General features: G+C 41.7%; 1 protein-coding gene across 1 annotated transcript in view; it reads right to left on the reverse strand.

Moving 5' to 3' along the window:
* rngtt (RNA guanylyltransferase and 5'-phosphatase) overlaps positions 1-23,131 on the reverse strand; it is a 377,232-nt gene that overhangs the window by 304,324 nt on the left and 49,777 nt on the right. Inside the window, exons 4-8 of the mRNA XM_078212481.1 lie at positions 22,907-22,995; positions 8,550-8,625; positions 6,696-6,945; positions 6,224-6,333; positions 2,637-2,738 (exon numbers count right to left, since the gene is read on the reverse strand). Of these exons, the coding sequence (XP_078068607.1) occupies positions 2,637-2,738; positions 6,224-6,333; positions 6,696-6,945; positions 8,550-8,625; positions 22,907-22,995 (627 nt within the window). The remainder of the gene's footprint in view (positions 1-2,636; positions 2,739-6,223; positions 6,334-6,695; positions 6,946-8,549; positions 8,626-22,906; positions 22,996-23,131) is intronic.

The following is a 23,131-nucleotide window of genomic DNA, read 5'->3' on the forward strand; positions in this document are numbered from 1 at the left end:
TACCAAGCACAAAGGTTGGAGGTCAATAATCTCAGTTCCAGGATATCACTGAAGGAGTTCCTTATGAGAGCATTCTTGGCCCAACCATTTTCAGCTGCTTCATCAATGACCCCCGCCGCCCCCCCCCCCCCCCCCCCCCCTCCCGCCCCACTCCTATCATTGGGTCAAAAGTAGGGATGTTCATTGATGATTGCACAATGTTCAGCAAATACTGGAGCAGTCCTTGTCCAAGTGCAGCAAGACCTGGACAACATTCAGGCTTGGGCAGGTTAAGTGGCAAATAACATTTGTGCCACAACAGCATCAGGCAATGACAACTTCCACAAGAGATGGCATAGTGGCTAGTAGTTAGCACTGCTGCCTCACAGCACCAGGAACCTAGGTTCAATTCTGGTCTCAAGTTTATACATTCTCCCCAGGTCTACGTGGATTTCCTCCAGGTACTCCGGTTTCCTTTCAAAGATGTGCACGTTGGATTGATTGGCCATGCTAAATTACCCCTTTGGGTCAAGGGGACTAGCAGGGTAAATACGTGGGGTTAAGGGTATAGTACCTGGGTTGGATTGTTGTTGGTGCAGGCTCGATGGGCTAAATGGCTTCCTTCTGCACTGCAGGAATTCTAAGAGGGGATCTAACCATTTCCTCTGGCCACTCCATTCTTTACCATCACTGAATCCCTCACTTTCAACATCTTGGAGGTTATCATTGACTGGAAACTGAACTGGACTAATTGGGATAAATAAAAGCAAAATACTGCGGATGCTGGAAATCTGAAATAAAAACAGAAAATGCTGGATAAACTCAGCTGGTCTGGAAGCATCTGTGGGGAGAAACAAAGTTTAAAGTTTCAGATCTAAGTGATCCTCTACAGAACATGATTTAGTTCATTTAGTTATTATTTACAGCAGTATTTATCTACATGATAAATACTGTTGCTACAAGAGCAAGTCGGGGGCTGGGAAGCTAGCAGTCAGATCCATCTAACAAGTAGGCAAAAGATATTTTGGCCTTTATTGCAAAAGGATTGGAGTTTAAAAATATGGAGGCTTTCTTGCAATTGTACAAAGTGTTGGTGAGACCTCACTTGGAATACAGCATACAGTTTTGGTCCCCTTACCTGAAAAAGAATATAGTTGGAGATAGTCCAAAGGAGGTTCATCAGGCTAATTTGGAAGAGTGATCTTATTCAAACATCCTAGATTTGGAGGGGGCTTGACAGATGAGATGGTGAGATGTTTTCATGAGTGGGAGTCTCGAACAAGGGGACATAGCTACCAGCTAAAGGGCCGGTCATTTAAAACTGAGGTGCGTAGAAATTTCCTCTGAGGGTGGAGAATCTCTGGAATTCTCTGCCCCAAAGGATGATGGAGGCTGGATCATTATAAATATTTAAAGTGGAGGTGGATAAATATTTAACAGATCGAAGAATATAGGGCCATGGGGAAATGGCACAGAAAGAGAGTCGAGGCCAGCATAGATCAGCCATGACCGTATTGATGGTGGGGCAGGCTTGAAATGTCGGGTGGCCTACTTCTGCTCCTATTTCTTGTGTTGTGTTGGGAATTCTGGAGAGAGTAGCTCACCTCCTGACTCCCAATGTCTATTCACCGTCTACAAGGCACGTCAGGAATGTGATGGAATCCTCTCCAGTTGCCTGGATGAGTGCAACAACAGCTTTCAAGAAGCTCACCACCATCTTGGACAAAATAACCTGCTTGATTGGCACACCATCCACCTCCTTAAACATTCACTCCATCCACCACCAACATACAGTGACAGCAATGTGTTCTATACACAAGATAATCGCAGCAACTCACCAAGGTTCCTCCAACATCATCACCCAAACTCCAACTTCTACCACCAAGAACAACACCACAATCTATAAGTTCCCCTCAAAAGACACAACATCCTGACTTGGAACTATATTGCTGTTTCTTCACTGTCTTCCTAACAGCACGTGGGTGTACCTACGCCGCATAGACTGCACAGCACATGTCAGCTGCTCACCCCCATCTTCTCAAGGGCAATCAGGGATGAGAAATAAATGCTCATCTAGCCAGCAAGGCCCACATCTCAACCAAATATGTAAAAAAATACACTGCCCCTTGTCTCCCACTCAGCTTACTAGCAGTAGCTCCTTCTGCCCACTATTGCCCCTGCACTCAAAACACTTTCCCTCAACAATTTCAACCTATACACAGTTCTTTGAAAATTTTTACAGAATTTTTGTTAAATTAGATTTTTAAATGTACATAGCCAGCTAGCTGAGAAAAGAGCAGCAAAGAACACCTGAGCATTTTGAGTGGCTACTTTGAGTCATTTTTTGGTCCAAGATAAGTTGGTTTGAATTTGGTTACCAAATTCTAATTGCTAGCTTTTCCTACTTATCTATATGTAATGTTAGTCAAATTGAACCAAAAGAAATTTCATGCTGTAAATAAATTTATAATATGACATGAATTGTACACAAGATATTTTTATTTAGTTAAATTATTGGACATTCAAGGTATGGTCCTTCATTCAATTGTTCCTGACGATTGTTACAATGAGATAGAATTTACAACCATACAGGAACAATATGTTACCATTTTAAATCAGAATCATTTTCCAAAGTCTCAAAGTAAACAAATACTCACCGTGCCCCATCTGCCTTCCAGCTGACTTTATATGGCTTTTGTTCAAGAAATTTAATGTTTTGTTTGTCCATGGAAACAGGTTGGGCTCCAGGAAATCCTGCCCTGAATTAATAGAAATTCTATTACTGCGCAGTCACAGAAAATACACAAAATATGCATCTTCCAATTTGATCTGGGGAAGCATGGGTTGAAGTAGCGACACTCAGAACCCTACCATTCCTTTTTAAAGGTCGTCTTCAGGGTGTCACAGATATGTTGCAGACCAAAAAAGGAGCACAAATTCAAATTTGCCACCATTTCAATTATTTATTCTTAATGAGAGAATAGAGGGTGCCAAACTAATCAGCTAGGCAACAAGTTACAAAGAGCATACCCCTCTATGACTGTTTTCCCTTTAAAGTTGATCAGACACAAAGTGGAATAAAAATCTTACCAAGCATAGTAATTAGATAAACTTGATAGTTACCATACAAAAGCAAAACTGAAAGTTGAAATAAATCTGAAATGAAACCAGAAAAATGCTGAAAATACTCAACAGGTCTGACTGCAACAGATGACCCTACTCGAACGGAGGGTAGTTAGAAATGTAATAGGTTTTGAGTAAAGAGGAGAGAGCTTGGAAGATCAATAGGGAAGGTCTATGATATAGTAGAAGGCAGGAGATTAAATGGCAACATTTTTGTTGCCGATAAAAAATGCAACAAAAAGCCAAAGGTAGTGGGAATGGGCACAGTAAAGAAACAGAAAATTTGTCCAGATGAGGTGTGAATGACTGCGCAGCAGCCGCCCAAAATAACATGACTGAATAAAGAAAGAAACAAGACCAAACCAAAACAGCCATTCACACCTCATCTTTTGATTTGATTTGTCATATGTATTAGTATACAGTGAAAAGTATCGTTTCTTGCATGTTATACAGACAAAGCATACTGTACATAGAGAAGGAAAGGAGAGGGTGCAGAATGTAGTGTTACAGTCATAGCTAGGGTGTAGAGAATGAGCAACTTAATGCGAGGTAGGTCCATTCAAAAATCTGGCAACAGGGAAGAAGCTGTTGTTAAGTCGGTTGGTACGTGACCTCAGGCTTTTGTATATTTTTCCCGATGGAAGAAGGTGGAAAAGAGAATGTCCACGGTGTGTGGGGTCTTTAATTATGCTGGCTGTTTTGGCGAGGCAGCGGGAAATGTAGACAGAGTCAATGGATGGGAGGCTGGTGTGCGTGATGGATTGGGCTACATTCACGACCTTCTGTAGTTTCTTATGGTCTTGGGCACAGCAGGAGCCATACCAAGCTGTGATACAACCAGAAAGAATGCTTTCTGTGATGCAGCTGTAAAAGTTGGTGAGAATCGTAGCTGACATGCCAAATTTCCTTAGTCTTCTGAGAAAGTAGAGGCATTGATGGGCTTTCTTAACTATAGTTGCAGCATTGGGAGGGGAAAACAGGTCATCCAGCACACAAAAAGAAGCAGGATGATATAAAAACAGAAAGTGTTGGAGAAACTCAGCAGGTCTGACAGCATCTGTGGAGAGAGTATAGAGCCAACGTAGAGTCTGGATGACCCTTTGTCAGAACTAGCATTTTCTGTTTTTGTTTCAGATTCCAGCATCCACAGTATTTTGCCTTTATCTCAGCAGGATGATATGTTGCCTCCCTACTGCCAGGGTCAAGGATGTCACAGAGCAGCTGCAGGACATCCTTCTGTGGGAAGGTGAACAGCCAGAGGTCAGATCCACATTGGTACCAATTACTTTGGAAGGAAAGGGATTGTGGTCCTGCAATCAGAATTTAAGGAGTCAGGTGGAAGATTAGCGAGCAGGACCTCAAACATAATAATCCCTGGATTACTCCCTGTGCCATGTGCAACTGAGTACAGAAATTGGAGGATAGACAGATGTGTGTGTGGCTGGAAAGATGGTGCAGGAGGGCAGACTTTAGATTCCTGGGACACTGCGACTGGGAAAGATGGCACCTGTACAAGCCGGACAGGTTATGCCTGAACAGACAGGACTGATTTCCTTCTGGTACATTTTGCTTGTGCTGTGGAGGCCAAGAGAGAATATTAGGGAAGAATACCAAGATGCATAGAATACTGGGAGCACCAGAATAGAGAACAGGAAGTTAAGTAGAGTCGGAGTAAGGGAGAAATGAAGTCTCAATCAACATTTCTGTGCATGTATGTGAATGGACAGAATACAGGAGATAAGATTGGCGAGTTACAGGCACATATTGCCCTGTGGAAAAATGATGATGTGGCGATTACAGAGACCTGGCTCAAGGAAGGTCAGGATTGGGTGTTAAATATTCCTGGATACAAGGTGTTCAGAAAAGATAGGAAAGAAAGGGATGGAGGTGGGCTGATGGTATTGGTTGAGAGCATTGCAGAAATTAAGAAGAAGAAATAGTATGCTTATGACAGGTGTCAGTATGGAAAATACAATTGAGAACCAAGAGGAATAAAGAAGGTTCAGAGGGAAGGTGAAAAAGCACATTAAAGAAGTGATGAGGAATTATGAAAAAAGACTGGCAGCAATACTGTGGAATCTCTACGCATATATTTTTTTTTAAAGTAATAAGAATAGGGCCGATTAGAGACAAAAAGAGAAATTTACACATGGAGGTTGGGGGCATGGCTGGGGTATTAAATGAATACTTTGCATCCATCTACCAAGAAGGTAGATGCTATCCAGGCCATGGTGACAGAGAATAAACTCTGTCACTAGAGTAGTTCAAAATTGATAACCATAGAACAGTAGAAAAGTTACCGTGAAGAAGATGTGCGGGTTAGGTTGATTGGCCAGGTTAAAAAAATTGCCCCTTAGAGTCCTGGGATGCGTAGATTAGCGGGTAAAATATGTGGGGGTAGGGCCTGGGTGGGATTGTGGTCGGTGCAGACTCGATGGGCCGAATGGCCTCCTTCTGCACTGTAGGGTTTCTATGATTCTATAAGAAAGAAACCATCCAGCTCACTTTTCCTGCACCAGCCAAAATAAGAAAAGCTTCTCCACCACTGAGGTTAAACTGACTGGTCTGTAATTGTTGGGTTTATCCTTGCAATGTTTTTTGAACAAGGACATAATGCTTGCAATTCTCCAGTCCTCTGGCAGCTCCCATGAGTCTAGAGAAGATTGAAAGATTATGGCCTGTGCTCTTGCAATTTTTACTCTCATTTCCTTCAATATTCTTGGATCAATCTCATTTGGTCCCGGTGCCTTGTCAACTGTAAGTACCAACTGTCTATCCAATCCTTACATTTTGAATATCAGTGAGGGTGTTGGTTCCTTGGAAGAGTGCAGTCAGAGCCAAGTTCATGACACCAGGGGAACTCCTTCATGAAAGGTTTCTAACAATATGAAATACAAAAGCAAAACTCTGCAAATGCTGAAGATCTAAACCAAAACAAAAAATTGCTGGAAATACTCAGCAAGTCTGACAGCATTTGTGGAAAGAGAAACAACTAAAATTTCAGGTCTGTGACCTTATTTCAGAACTGGGTAACTCTTTCCACAGATGATGCTAGACCTACTCAGTATTTTCTGTTTTTAGTCGACAATATGTAATTAGCTCACAAAAGGAAGTTACTCACCTTTCCCATCTACAATACTGCTGACATTTCCTTTGGATCTCTCCTAACTTGGATTGGATTGTCAATTGCGTTACACCTTTAACTTGCATACCCTCCAGAAAAACTGCTCCCTTTTAAGAAAATTAAACAACTGTGGTAAATCAATGTTAGAAAAGATCTGACTACTCAAGCAACCAAATGTTTTTATTACATGTAACAGCCCAAACTACAAATCGATGAAAATTAAATAATTTGATGAGCTAAAAGGGTCTTTAATTATTCCATGTTTTCTTCCATTCTAATTTCACTCGCTCATCAAACTTTAAGCTAATTGCTCCATTTACAACATATCTAATATTTCTAACAAATTGTGAATGCAAATTATGATGCACATGAAATAGTATGTTGTGGCAGCATTTATAGATTAAATTAATTTTGACTGGCTTTGATATTCTTCCCTAGAATCCGATATCATTGCAACTCAAGTACTTACCAACTTAATTCGTTCTTTTCTCCTTTTGCATGGGCTGGAGCCTGAAGAGCCAGGTTCTGAATCTTTACTGATCCTACATCCATCATCATCAACATTTCCGTCATCATCCTCATAACACCAATCTGGTCTTTCTGGTGGGGGAGGAGCATCTTCTACCTCACCATAGCGACTGAAAAGGTCCTGCAGGTATTCCCCTTTATAAATGCCAGGGGGTCTTGCTTGAGCAAAAGTAGCAACTGCTGCTTCAATGCTAGATAATACAAAAGTACAACAGTCACAGATCTCACGAGAGAAAGTGGATTGTAAAATAAGTCGAATTGGAATCAGGTTTCAAAATCTTAAAAACAAAACAATATCAGCAACAATTTAATCCAGGCAGTTCTTAAATCAATAATTCGCAACAGGTCAAGTTAAAGCAAAACTGTGGTAAGGTAATGCCATTCTTCATTGAAGAACTTCAATCTCCAGGTAAGATACCTGAAACTAGCTGCAATCAATTCTCTTGTGCTCAATTGCAGACTTCTTAAACCACCAAAGGTCTATTGTGTAGCTTGTATAGCTAGTACTTCGTGTTGCAACATGTGTAGGCAGTTAGTTGGTCTTCACAAAAAGACCATGGCAATATTTTTTTTTTAGTAGATTTTTAAAGTTTATTTATTAGTGTCACAAGTAGGCTTACATTAACACTGCAGTTAAGTTACTGTGAAATATTTTAATTTATATACAAGCATATGAAAATTTAAAACTTAAATGCATCTGGCTTTTGAATAGAAAGCTTTAGCCTTGCATCAGTCTTTTGATAGATTTGGTGTTATTCTACATGGAAGGGATTACAAAATCAGTCCCATGTGCAAGTCTTAACAACACAGTTACAAAACACACTCCATTGTCAATCGGTTAGGTCAGTTGGCTGTTTGGCTGGGTTGTGATGCAGAACCAGCAGCGTGGGTTCAATTCCCGTACCAGCTGAGGTTATTCATGAAGGCCCACCTTCTCAACCTTGCCCCTCACCTGAGGAGGGGTGATCCACAGGTTAAATCACCACCAGTCAGCTCTCCTCCCTCAAAGGGGAGAGCAGGCTATGGTCAGCTGGGACTATCGTGACTTTACCTTACACTGCAGAACTATTTGAATTCATTCCTAAATGTCGAACAACAGAAATACAAAACAAAGTATTTTTTACTGAATTGCCACATAATCCTAATTGCTCATACAAAAAAAAATTTGCAGAATACCCAATGATGCCAGGCACATAACTCATCAAAATCAAATCAATGGTGGTTTTATCTGTGAATAAACATCAAAGCCTCAACTATTTCATTTGTATCATATGAAGAATTTCATAAATTTGTGTTTTGTTTAATGAAAAATGATTAGTTTGGAGACAATATAATGGCTTTATTCTGGAGACTTACCATGGAGGAAGGCTTCAGCATGTTCCACGTGAAGGTGGACAGTTCAAAAGGCAGTTTTCATTGAGTATGCATGTGCATTCATCAAGTAATTTTAGGAGTCAAAAAAGTGCCAGTTTCAGAAATAATCCACAAGTAAACCATCGATATTCAGTCCACACATGTGGTTTAATTCCCTGTATAACATTTAGGATTATGCAACAAATCAGTAGAATACACTTCCCCTTTAAGTGGATGAACATAATCAAGAAAATGTTTGCCCACTTGTTTTATTAACCCACAATATCATATGTGAAATTAGAACTATTATTGTAAACTAGGAAATATAAATAACACCAAAAAAAAATCTCAACACCAACACACTTGCAAGGAGCCACCATCAGCATTTCTGAAATCTACTGATACACTCGAGAGTAAATTCTAGATTATGAAAATCAATTACCTCCAATCCATCTTCTCCACCAAGTAAGCACAAATAAGGAATCCAGTTCGATTGAAGCCATGCGTACAGTGTACTCCTGCAAAGCACAGATTTACAATAAAAACTTTAAAACGGGTCTTTTGCTGTAACTTCTCTTCAAAAAAGATAAACATTTTCTGTATATTTAGGTTTCTCTTCTAGTAAAATGTAAAAGGTAGCTCCCTGAAAAGTCAGCTAGTTGATCGAATGACTGGCAAGTTAGCTGATCTTAGCTGAGGCAGCACTATGGGTATTGTTTTCAAATTCATTTATAGTAGGTGAGTGTCGCTGGCTAGACCAGCATTTATTGCCCATCTCTAGTTGCCCTTGCGAATGTGGTGGTGGTAGCTACCTTCTTGATTCACTGCAGTCCAAGTGCACCGAACAGTGCTGTTAGAGTGGGAGTTGGTGGGATGTCAATAATCTCTCCCTCAATGTCAGTAAAACAAAGGAGATAGTCATCGACTTCAGGAAGCATAGTGGAGGACATGCCCTGTCCACATCAATGGGATGAAGTGGAAATGGTCAAGAACTTCAAGATTTTCCAGTGTCCAGATCACAACCAACCTGTCCTGGTCCCTCCACACTGACAGTATAATTAAGAAAGCCCACCAACGCCTCTACTTTCTCAGGAGGCTAAGGAAATTTGGCATGTCTGCTACAACTCTCACCAACTTTACCAGATGCACCACAGAAAGCATCCTTTCTGGATGTATCAGTTTAGTATGGCTCCTGCTCTGACCAAGACCGCAAGAAACTACAAAGGGTCATGAATGAAGTCCAGTCCATCACTCAAACCAGCCTCCTACCGATTGACTGTCTACACTTCCTGCTGCCTTGGAAAAGTGGCCAACATAATCAAGGACCCCAAGCACCCCTGACAATGCTCTTCCACCACCTTCTGTCAGGAAAAAGATACAAAATCTGAGGTCATGTACCAACTGATTCAAGAACAGCTTCTTCCCAAATGCCATCAGGCTTTTGAATGGACCTACCTTATATAAGGTTGATGTTCCCTACACCCATGCTATGACTGCAACGCTACATTCTGCACCCTCTCCTTTTCTTCTCCCCTATGTACTCTATGAATGGTATGTTTTATCTGTATAGCGCACAAGAAACAATACTTTTCACTGTATACCAATACATTAGACAAAGTAAGTCAAATCAAATTGAGTTTCAGGATTTTGAACCAGTGTCAAGTGAAGGAATGACAATATATTTCCAAGTCAGGATGGTGATTGACTTGGATGTGGTATGTATCTGCTGCTCTTGATCTTCCTTCTAGATGCTAGAGAGCATAGGTTTGGAAGGTACTGCTGAAGGAATCTTGGTGAGTTCCTGCAGTGATTCTTCTAGATGGCATACACGGCGGCTACTGTTACATTATCTGTAAAGTATTATTCTGTGAGTATGACTAAGTCAGACTGTTGCTTGACTAGTCGGTGATACAGCTCTCCCAATTTTTGCACAAGCCCCCAGATGTTAGTAAAGAAGATTTTGCAGAATCAACAGGGCTGGGTTTGCCACCGTCGCTTCCAGTGCCTAGATCAATGTTGGGTGGTCCATCCGGTTTCATTCCTTTTTATTCCATTTGTAGCGGTTGAATACAACTGAGTCACTTACTAGACCATTTCAAAGGGCATTTAAGAATCAGTCACATTGTTATGGGTCTGGAGGCATGTGTCGGCCAGACCAGGTAAGGATGACAGGTTTCCTTCCCTAAAGGACATTAATGAACAAGATGGATTTTTTTTTCGACAATGGTTTCATGGTCATCCAGATATTTTGAGTTTTTAAATTAAACCAATTGTCGTGGTGGTATTCAAACACGGGTCCGCAGAGCATTACCCTGGGTCTCTGGGCCACTAGTCAAGCGACATACCATTGTGCCACCACATCCCTGCTACAATGGGCCTACACACCATGAATGAAAGGGAGGGCCTAGATCAGCCACAAACTGTACTCCCAATTGTTGTTCAGCAACGTCTGCTGGAAATCCATGTGAGGATGAGCATTGTGCAAGGACATAATGGAGTTCACTCATCATGCCCACAGTCATCTAGTCTTGACAGAAAGTGTCAGCAAGTTAAATACATGTTGATGGCACTAGAGATACTGGAAGATTACTACTACCCATAGAACCACACTCCAGAAAGGGGGAAACTTCAGTGGGAACACAGAAAATGTAAATAAATTAGTGAGTAATCAAATTATATGAAATTACAACTTCTTGCTGTAAACCAGGAAATACAAATAGAACCGAAAACAAATCTTAACACCAACAAGGGGCCACTAGGCAGCATTATTCTGAGAAATTTCACTAAGAATAGAACAATTCCCTTCTGCACAGCTCTAGTAATATATTGAAGGGAAGAGCACTATTGGGGACAAAGAAAATGTGAAGAAGCCAAAGAGTAATCAAAATGTAGCTATTTTATGTATCGAACTTAATACATGAGTTCAATACTTAATTTATGTATCGAATTTAATACATGAGATTTAATACAATGCATAGTCAGCAATACATTTTAAAGGAAAAAAAAATCTTTACTGAGCATTCACTAATACCTACCACAAGTCATGCCAATCCTAAATTTAGTATATGCTAAACAGAAATAAAGGAGGCAACAGTTCTCAACATTACTTTTAGCGAGAAATGAAAGTTTTTGGGAAAGGAGGTACGCACTACAGTCTACCACAAGTCAGATATAGCTACTCTTCAAACATCATTCATCTTTGATGTGATATTTAATTTTCCTTCTTGTTAGGTCACTGGTAACCCATATATGGAATAGTTTGTCTACCATCAACTAGTTGTACAGATAATAATTAGAATTTCTATTTTGTTCCAGAATAGTTAGCCTTCTGCAAATACAAGCACAACACTGAAATTAAATGCATGATTTTTGATAGCCATTTTCATTCTCCAGTTTAAAAATAAATTAAGACTGAGGAAAAGAGGTTTCCACTATAACACAATTGTGATTAACTTTCCTCCAACATCACCATTGTGTTGAGAATACCTTCACACTGAGAAAAAGACAAGTAAATCCAAGCTCAGATGTATTTGTTTTTCTCCTTAATTCAAGTCAGGTTAAAATTAAAAATAAAATATCAAGTTGTTCCATTTAAATAAATTAATTTCACCCACTCTGCAAAAAGGTGTAGAAAACAGATAATTTACAACTTACATTTACAACTGGGATAGCTTCTATATAGTTTTTAAGTATTAAACAATGAAGTGAGAGGTAGGGTAAGAAAAATCAAGGGAGACAGAATGGGGCGGGGAGAGCAGACAGGTGGAAGGGGGGTGGCTGGTAGCAGGAAACAAGTAGGCAGGGATCGAAAGAACAGAGAGCGGGGAAGGGCACAGAAAATGAGTGAAAAGGGGGCAGAGACTGGGGCAGATTGAAAGCAGTCTGATAATACTATGGCAGAAAAAAAGATACAGCAGGGCAGGCAGGTAGAAAATGGGGAGTAGTGGCATAGCAGTATTGCCATTGGACTAGAGACCAGGATCATGCTGTGGGGACCCAGGTTCAAATCCCACCACAGCAGATGGTGAAATTGGAATTCAATAAAAGTCTAATGATGACCATGAAACCACTTGTCCATTGTGGTCAAAATCTGGCTCACTAATGTTCTTTAGGGAAGAAAATCGTCTGCCCTTACCTGGTCTGGTCCGAATGTGACTTCAGACCTACAACGTGGTTGACTTAAATGCCCGAACAAACTACTCAGTTCAAGGACAATTAGGGGTGGGTAATACATGTTGGTCCAGTTAGTGAAGATCACATATCCTGAACAAAAAAAAAAAAAAATTGGGGAAAAGGCAGCGAGAGAAAAAGACAAAATGAGACACTGGTGGGAGGCAACGCAAATGAGAGGGGAGAAAAGGAGAGTACGCAGGATGGAACACGTGGGGATAAAGGCAGGGACAGAATGAGGGAGAGCAAGGGATGGAGTAATAGAGAGAAGATGGTGGATTGTTCTTTAACCTTGTTTGAACTGAATATTGTACATTGTCTCGACTTGGTGTGTTTAACACCACAGGAGATTGATATGTAATGTATATTCAAACAGTTTATGAAACTGATGCAGCACAATTTCATAAAATGAGAGAATATACATTATATGTTATCACTCAAAATGTACTTTTTAAAATATCCAATATAAACACATTCAGGGAAGGTGAATGCCAATTCTGTTGTTTCTATGGCAACAGCCTTGATGTCTTTCCAACAGATTTCTATTGATGTTATCGATCACACAGCTGGAAGGTGTCAGACAGTCATTGTAAAAATTGTCATCTGTCTTAGTAATAGGCATCTGTTTCTTTGCAAGATCCTCCTTCTTCCTAGTCTGATAATACTATGGCAGTCTCCAACAGAGTCTCTCTCCAAGAAAGAGAAATTACCGACCTTTGATACAGTTTTCATTTTTTTTTTCACCAAGTTCCTACTCATTCAGCTGCATAGATCTTGCTGCACATGGATATATTCCCTCATTACAAAACCAGGACGCAAAACAATGTAGAGCATAGGAGACAACAAAAGGCTTCTAAAACCATGCAAGAGTCATCATCAAATGTGGATCCTCGGAACATTAACTGCATCATAACGTGACAAAAATACAACATGACAAAACATTTTTAGTACACAATGCTTTGAAAAAAAGAATATCAGGCCAGCTTCAGTCCTTGGGTCAAGTAATGGTACTTTTGATCACTATCCAGTTGGAAAGTGTGCATGGAGATTGGAAATGGACAGAACGTGGTTCGACCATGTTGTTCCTTACCTTCAGGAGAGGTGGCTTGAGGGGGAGAAAAAAAGGCAATGTGGCAAAGAAAAATTAAGAGTACTGGTAACATGGCATGAATTTGTTTTATTCATTTATGGAATATGGGCATTGCTGGCAAGGCCAGCATTTATTTTCCATCCCTAACATGCCTTGTTGCTGGCCTCCAATCACGCCAGTCTGTAAGGCTATGACCACCATGCCAAAGAAAAACAGCAGAAATGGAACCAACATGGCGTCATTAAAAACCACTTCCTCATCACAGATTTCAAAGCCCACCCACTCAACTTCAATCTGCCATGCCAACACTGGGCACTCCTCAACCGTTTCTGCACTGGACAAGGCCTTTGTGCAGAAAATTGGCACTAGGGCCTTGAAGAGAGCCTGGACTGCAGCTAGAGTGCACCACAATCATTGATTCACATCACTGAAGATTGCCCCAGAGAAAATTCAGCAGAGGGCTCAGAGAACTCCATTTAGCCACTGCAGAATCTTCCTTGGAGATTACCACACATGCTAAAAAAAAAGTGCCTTGAAAAGACAGTGATAAGTGATCTTGAATTGCTGAGTTGTGTGATGTAGGCACACCCACAGTGCTGTTAGGAAAGGAGTTCTAGGTTTTGACCCAGCGACAAAGAAGGAATAGCGATATATTTCCAAGTCAAGGTGGTGTGAGACTTAGAAGGGAACTTGTAGTTGGTGATGCTCCCATGTGCCTACCCTCTGTGTGGTAGAGTTTGCTGGTTAAGAATGTTGCAGCAACTTAGCAAGATGCTGCAGTACATCTTGTATATGTAACACATTATAGCATTTACAGTGAGAGGTGCAAATATTTAAGGTAGTGGATGGGGTGCCAATCAACGATTGCTTTGTCCTGCATATCAAACTTCTTGGGTGTGGTTGGAGCAAACAAGCCTCCCATCCACTGACTCTGTCTACACAAAGAACAAAGAACAATACAGCACAGGAACAGGCCCTTCGGCCCCCCAAGCCCGCGCCGCTCCCCGGTCCAGGATTGAATCCTGAATCCAGGATCCCCGCCCAATTTTCCAGCCTATCTACATACCAATATCCTATCCACCGAGCTGTCCCTCACAGCTACGATGCTTTGTTCATTACAACCTATTAACTTACCCCCACCCCCCCCATTCCAGACCATGTGATCTCCAGGGAGAGGCGAAAACCCAGAGTGAAAAACCCCAGGGCCAATATGGGGAAAAAAAATCTGGGAAATTCCTCTCCGACCCCCTGAGGCGATCGAAACGAGTCCAGGAGATCACAATGGCCCTGATCGGAAAATGCTTCCCAACCCTAGTCATTTCCACTTCCACGAACACCATATGAATTCCCTGCCCCCGAGACAGGTTCCCAACTATCCGCAGTCTCACTCTGTACTGGCACCAGCAAGATGATCATAGAATGAAGCCTTGAAACGAGAAACCAGGAACAATTAGCCCGCGCCGCTCCCTGGTCCAAACTAGACCACTCTTTTGTATCCCTCCATTCCCACTCCGTTCATATAGCTGTCTAGATAAGTCTTAAACGTTCCCAGTGTGTCCGCCTCCACCACCTTGCCCGGCAACACATTCCAGGCCCCCACGACCCTCTGTGTGAAATATATCCTTCTGATATCTGTGTTAAACCTCCCCCCCTTCACCTTGAACCTATGACCCCTCGTGAACGTCACCACCGACCCGGGGAAAAGCTTCCCACCGTTCACCCTATCTATGCCTTTCATAATTTTATACACCTCTATTAAGTCTCCCCTCATCCTCCGTCTTTCCAAGGAGAACAACCCCAGTTTCCCCAATCTCTCCTCATAACCAAGCCCCTCCATACCAGGCAACATCCTGGTAAACCTCCTCTGTACTCTCTCCAAAGCCTCCACGTCCTTCTGGTAGTGTGGTGACCAGAACTGGACGCAGTATTCCAAATGCGGCCGAACCAACGTTCTATACATCTGCAACATCAGACCCCAACTTTTATACTCTATGCCCCGTCCTATAAAGGCAAGCATGCCATATGCCTTCTTCACCACCTTCTCCACCTGTGACGTCACCTTCAAAGATCTGTGGACTTGCACACCCAGGTCCCTCTGCGTCTCTACACCCTTTATGGTTCTTCCATTTATCGTGTAGCTCCTCCCTACATTATTCCCACCAAAATGCATCACTTCGCATTTATCAGGATTGAACTCCATCTGCCATTTCCTTGCCCAAATTTCCAGCCTATCTATATCCTTCTGTAGCCTCTGACAATGTTCCTCACTATCTGCAAGTCCTGCCAGTTTTGTGTCGTCCGCAAACTTACTGATCACCCCAGTTACTCCTTCTTCCAGATCATTTATATAAATCACAAACAGCAGAGGTCCCAATACAGAGCCCTGCGGTACACCACTAGTCACAGGCCTCCAGCCGGAAAAAGACCCTTCCACTACCACCCTCTGTCTTCTATGACCAAGCCAGTTCTCCACCCATCTAGCCACCTCCCCCTTTATCCCATGGGATCCAACCTTTTTCACTAGCCTACCATGAGGGACTTTGTCAAATGCTTTACTAAAGTCCATATAGACAACATCCACGGCCCTTCCTTCGTCAACCATTCGTCAAACACTTCCCACTGCCCCAGAAAAACAGCCAACATAATCAAGGATCCCACGCATCCTGGACACACTCTCTTCCACCTTCTTCTGTCGGGAAAAAGATATAAAAGTCTACGGTCACGTACCAACCAACTCAAGAACAGCTCCGTCCCTGCTGCTATCAGACCTTTGAACAGACCTACCTCATATTAAGTTGATCTTTGTCTACACCCTAGCTATGACTGTAACACTATATTCTGCACCCTCTCGTTTCCTTTATGCAAGGTGTGCTTTGTCTGCATAGCGTGCAAGAAACAATGCGTTTCACTGTATACTAATACACGTGACAATAATAAATCAAATCAAAAGCTGCACACCTCCCAGCAAGTGGGGATATTTCATCAAACGACTAAAAGCAAAATACTGCAGATTTCATCACACTCCCGACTTGTACCTTGCAGATGGTGGAAGGCATTGTGAAGTCAGCAAATAAGACATTTGGCACAGAATTCCCAGCCTCTGACCTACTCTCATAGTCACAGTAGGGCTCCGCTGGTCCAAATAAGTTTCTGCCTAAGAGTAACATCCAGGATATTGATGGTGCATGAGTCAATGATGGTAATGCTATTAACCATTCAGAGAGATGGCTAGATTCTCTCTTGTTAAAGATGGTCATTGCCTGGCATTTGTGTGGAGCAAATATTGTTTGCCACTCATCAACCCAATTCTGAATGTTGTTCCAAGTTCTGCAGGATGTAGGCATGGTCCCCATCAGTTTCCAAGTCGTCGCAAATGGTACTGAACACTGCTATCATCAACAAACATCCCCAGACCTTATGATGGGGGAAGGTCCTTGACGAGACAGCGAAGAATGCCTTTGGACATTCCCTGAGGAACTCCTGAAGTGATGCCCTGGACTGAGACAATTGACCTCCAATAATCACTGCCACCTTCTTTGTGTTAGGTTGACGCCAGCCAGTGAAGCATTCTCATTGACTCGGGCTCCTTGATGCCACACTTGATTACACACCATGATGTCAAGGGCAATCACTCTCACCTGACCTCCAAAATTCAACTCTTTGGTCCAAGTTTGGACCAAGGCTGTAATGAGGTCTAGAGCTGAAAATGTTGATTCTTCTGGGACCACAGCCTCGGTCAACAGGTTATTGGTAAGTAAGTTCCACTTGCATAGAACTTTCTAATTGGTTAAGAGCAGACTGATAGGGCAGTATTTGTCTTTTAAAGGTAGGACATACTTGGGCAATTTTCCGCATTGCTGGGTAGTTGCCAATGTCGTAGCTGTAGCGAAACAGCTTAGCTATGGGCACAGCTGGTTCTGGAGCACAAGTCTTCAGCCGGGATTTTGTCAGGGCTTGTAGCTTTCGCTACATCCAGTGCCTTCAGCTGTTTCTTGATATCACATGAAGTGAATTGAATTGGCTGAAGGGTGACGACATCGATAATCATGGGAACCTCAGGAATGGGGATATTCATTCCGCCTTCTCCTCTCATTCATTATTTAATTGTCCACTACTATTCAATGTCAGGATGTGGCAGAAAGACACGGTGGGCAGCATGGTGGCACAGTGGTATCACTGCTGCCTCATAGCGCCCAGGACCCAGGTTCAATTCCAGCCTCGGGTTAGTGTCTCTGTGGAGTCTGCATGCGTTTCCTCCGGGTGCTCCAGTTTCCTCCCACAGTCGAAAAGACGTGCTGGCTAGGTGCACTGGCATGCTAAATTCTCCCTCAGTGTACCCGAACAGGCGCCGGAGAGTGGTGACTTGGGGATTTTCAGTAACTTTGCGCAGTTTTAATGCAAGCCTCCTTGTGACACTAATAAATAAAAAATAAAGAACTGCAGCGCTTTGGTCTGATCAGCTGGTTGTGGAATCACTGAGCTCCATTTATAACATGCTGCTTTCACTGTTTAGCATGCATGCTAAACATGCTACAACACAATCCTGTGTTGTAGCTTTACAGGTTGACACCTCATTTTTAGTATGCTGGTGCTGCTCCCAGCATGTTCTGCTGCACTCTACTTTGAATCAGGCTTGATCCTCTGGCTTGATGACAATGGTAGAGTGAGGGATATGCTGAGTTATGGGGTTACAGATTATGATTGAGTACAATACTGCTGCTGCTGATGACCCACAGCACCTCATTGTTGCCCAGTCTTGAGTTGCTAGATTTGTTCTGAATCTATTCCATTTAGCGTGGTGATAGTGCCACACAGCATGATGGATAGTGTTAAAGCAAAATACTGTGGATGCTGAACTCAAACAAAAACAGAAAGTGATGGAAAATCTCAGCAGGTCTGAAGCATCTGTGGAGAGAATAGAGCCAACGACCCTTCGTCAGAGCCAAGGGCAAAGAAAATCAGAAAAGATTTTTACTATGAGGGTGATAGAGGGGGAGCTTTAATAGGGCAAAGGGGAATGTAAATGAGGATGAGTATGTAAATATAATGTGACAAAGAGAATGGACAATGTCCTCGGTATGAAGGCAGGATTTCAACTCCAAATCTCCACAAGGGCTGTGTGGTGGTCATTCCTAACCATACCATCATGGACAAGTCCTTCACTGACTGGTATACTGTTGAGAACAAGCTCAAATCAGTTACTCCACATGTGGGTTTTATCACAACCTTCTACAGGCCCCGTCTAGCAGATAGATCCTTCTGGATTTGGTTAGCAGTGATGCTACTAAGCCACTTTTGGATGTAGGCATTGAAATCTCCCACCAGAATACGCTTGGAGCCCTTGCCATCCTCAGAGCTTCTTCCAGGTAACTTTCAACATGGAGTAGCACTAATTTATCAGCTGAGGGAGGGCTGCAGGTAGTAATCAGCAGGAGATTGCCTTGCCTATGTTTGATTTACGTTTGATGATGCCTTGAGATTTCATGCCAATCAATGTGGAGGACTCCCAGGAAAATTCCCTCCCAACTGTACACCAATATAACACCTGTCTTGCTTGTGGGGCAGGACATACCCAGAGATGGTGATGGAGGGGAGGTTTGGTGTTTTGGCTGTAACATATGATTCAGTGAGCATGCCTATGCCCACTGTTGCTTGGGTAGACTGTGGGACAGCCCTCTCAATTTAGGCACAAGCCTTTAGATATTATGAGAACTTTGTTGGGCAGTTGAGTATGGTGCACCTTTATCATGTATAGTCCCTAGGTCAATGCCAGCTGGTCTGTCTCGCTTTATTCTTCTTCAACATTTTGTAGTGAATTGGTACAACTGAGTGGCCTTTGAGGCCATTTCAGAGGCTTAAAAGGAAAACAACAACTTCTACCATCCCACATCTCAATGTCGAATAGAAAACAAATCTATCCCAGCATCTTCCTGTTGAAATACCTGACTGTCATTGTGTATTGCTGTTTATATTTTTTTCATTTTATTCCCATGTTCAAAACCAGAGCAAGAAAGACTTGCATTTATATAGCACCTTTCACAACCATCAGAAGTCCCAAAGCACCTTACAACCAATGAATTACCTTTGGAGTGTAGAGATCATTGAAATGTCAGAAAAGGGCCATAATTTTCCAGTCTTTCTTTAACTCTGGGATGATGCCAGACAACTGGGGAATTGCAAATATTACTCCCTTGTTCAAAAAAGGGTGTAAAGCTCAGCAAATACAGGCCAGTCAGTATTATCTTGGTGGTGGGGAAGCTTCTATCTAGAAATAATAATTAGGGACAAAATTAATAGTCACATGGGCAAGTACAGGTAAATTAAGGAAAACCAACACAGATTTGTTAAAGACAAATTTTGTTTAATGAATTTGCTGGAGTTTTTTGATGAGGTAACAGAGGGTGGATGAAGGCAATATTGTTAATATGGTGTATATGGACTTCCAAAAGGCATTTAATATCTTGCCATACAACAGACTTGTGAAAAAAGTTATAGCTCCTGGAAGTAAAGGGGACAGCAGCAGCATGGATGCAAAACAGACAATAGTGGCTAATGAATGTTTTTCGACTGTTTTAAAGGAATATTTATAGTGGAGTTCCCCACGGGTCAATGTCAGGATCCCTGCCCTTCCTGATATACATTTATGACCTAGACATTGGTGTACAGGAATGGGTGGTCATATGGCAGAGGAAATTTAATGCAGAGCAGTGTGAAATTATTCCATTTGGTTCGAAGAACACGGAGAGGAAATAAAAGAAAGGGTACAATTCCAAAGTGGGTGCAAGAGTAGAGGGGCCTGGGTATATATGTGCATAATACATTGAACGTGCCAGGACAGCTTGAGAAAGGGGTTAAATGAAGCATACAGGATCTTAGGCTTTATTACTAGGGACATTGAGTATTAAAGCAAGCAAGTTATGTTAAACATATATAGAACACTGGGTCGGCCTCAAATGAAAAATTGCATCCACTGCCTGCAGTAAACAAAGATCCATATATATAAAATATTTAGAGAGGCAATAAAACATTCAAGTGACTGCATTGCTTTCCCAGTCAGAAAATTACCTGCAACACTACACAAGGGCCATCTAGTGGTAATAAGTGAATTTAGTACCATTTCCTGAGCAGAGGAACCAATTCTAATTTCTCTATCTCATGATAAAGGTACAAATTAGATACCCTAACTTCCAATAACCTGTTTACAATAGATGGTGCAAACACAAGAGAGAAACATGACCATTTTAATGGCCAATAGGTGACAAATTCTGCATTTTATAATGCCGATTCTCCTTTATTAATTATAGTCCTTGTATCATGTTCTGTCCTCTTTTTCATCCCTAGCACTCCGCAACTTCTTATCCAATATAAGGCAGGAAACCCATTGTATTTCAACATTAGTTATAGATATACTTCACAGAACTGTTATAGCACAGAAGGAGGCAACTCGGCCCATCATGTCTGCACCAGACCTCTGAGTGGTTAATTCATCAGGAGCCATTCTCCTGTCTTCTCCACGGAAACCTGTACATTCTTCCTTCTCGGATAACAGTCTAATTTCTTTTTGAATGTTTCGATTGAATCCGCCATACTTGATCTAACACTTTTACCCAAAAAGAGATGGTTGCACTTTGCACAGAGTGCATGCTATCCTTCAAGAAAAAAGTGTTCATAGAATCCCTACAGTGCAGAAGGAGGCCATTCAGCCCCTCGGGTCTGCACCGACAACAATCCCACCCAGATCCTATGCCACAACCTCACATACTTACCTCGCTAATCCCTCTAACCTACACATCCTGGGACACTAAGGAGCAATTTAGCATGGCCAATCAACCTAACCCGCACATCTTTGGACCGTGGGAGGAAACGGGAGCACCCAGAGGAAACCCACACAGACACGAGGAGAATGTGCAAACTCCACACAGACAATGATCCAAGCTGGGAATTGAACCCAGATCCTTGGCGCTGTGAGGCAGCAGTGCTAATCACAAGTACAGTATCGCCCAATGGAATTTAAAAAAGAAGCAAACTAAGGATTTCTTTTACATGACTCCAATAAGCATTACCAAATGTTTAACTGGAATGAGGAACATGGGTAGACAGGAACAGGGGCAGGTCCTACAGTTCCTCAAGCCAGTTGCACCACTCAATTAGATCATGGCTGGTTTTTCTTCAACTCAGTTTTGCCAACTTTGTTCCACATAGCTTGAAACTCTTACCTAATTAATATACATCAGTCTCAGTCTTGCCAATTTCAATTGGTCCACTGGCAAATTTTTAAGGGAGCGAGTTGTAAGTTTCTACAATTCTATATGTATAAAAACCTGCTTTCTCTCTTAAATGGCTTTGCTCTAATTCTGCCCCCTTGCTATGGATTCCCCCGACAGAGGAAACAATTAGTTTGCATTGACCCTGTTGAATCCCTTGGTCATTTTAAACACCTTGATTTGATCACCCCTCAAACTTAAACTGAATGCACTCCTGCAGATAGGGTCTGAATAGGACTCTGACACAAATGAAGCACTACTTCCCCACTTTTGAAGTCCAATCCTCTTGAAATGGAAACCAATGTTCCATTAGTCTTTGATTTTTTTTAAAATACCAGCCTTTAGTCCCTTTGTTGTCCACACCTCCTAGTTTCTCACCATTAAAAAACAAATCACCATCTTTCAGATCCAGTATGGATTTTCCCTCCAAACACTGCAAGAACAGACAAGTCAATATCACTGTAAGATTTTTTTTTTAAAGTGATATGGTGCATTCAAAGATTTTGCTTCCTCAGTAGGTAATCATTAATTGGCCTCACAGGTCCACACATCTGCCTCACTCAATTTTTCTCTGGCCCTTTACAGACTTCTCCTCCCATTCTTACTACTAATCATGCCTCGTAGTGTCATTTACAAACTTGGATAAAGAACTCACCATTTTTTCATCCATGTTTATCTAGATAATGTATAAATATTGTATATTTAGAACTGGAAGCAATGCTGAGACATGGGTCACTAATTGGGGACATTGGAGATAAAGGGTTCGTCCCTAATTGGCAAACTGAGAGAAATGGTTTTACATAATTTCTTATTTCCTTCGTCGACTTAGTTTTCTTAGACAATCTATACGTTGTCCTCTTCCCCCACTGTGTAAATAATTCTAAAGCATTCAAATTAATTATCAATATTGCTACTGTCCGTCCTTTCCTAATTTCCCTGTCGTTTTTGAAATTCCTACACACCTGGAATATTTAGCTGGCATCATGCTCAGGTTGTATCCAGATCCCTACAAAGACATGTACATCATACCGTTTTGGCTGAATTTGTGCTTCCAACTGACTTACTTTGTATCTTATGGCTGTGTATTCATGTACCAAACACTTATCTGGGTAACTGTCCTCATCCTGATCATTTGATCCACTAGTCCTTTCTTTACTTTTTGATTTACAGTATGGATTTTTCCTACCAAATGCTGTAAGAACAGAGCCAGGCAATGCCGCAATAGTTTTTTAAGAAATGATGTGGTGCACCCAGATTTGTTTCCGAGGTACATACCTATTAATTCCATGGGGTGCTGCATTATGAAATGTTCACATAATCGAATGAACATGTTTGTTACTTCTTCAGTGGGGCACTCAGCATGTCTAAACAAAACAAAATTAAAATCTAGTCACGTACACATAATACTGCACTAGTCACATTGACAACTGCTCAAACCCAAGACAGTTTTTAGTTTTTGGGAGAGTAAAAGCTAACCAAATTCTTGGGTTTCCTGAATCT

Source organism: Mustelus asterias, chromosome 5 (assembly GCF_964213995.1).
Source record: "Mustelus asterias chromosome 5, sMusAst1.hap1.1, whole genome shotgun sequence".
Lineage (NCBI taxonomy): Eukaryota > Metazoa > Chordata > Chondrichthyes > Carcharhiniformes > Triakidae > Mustelus > Mustelus asterias.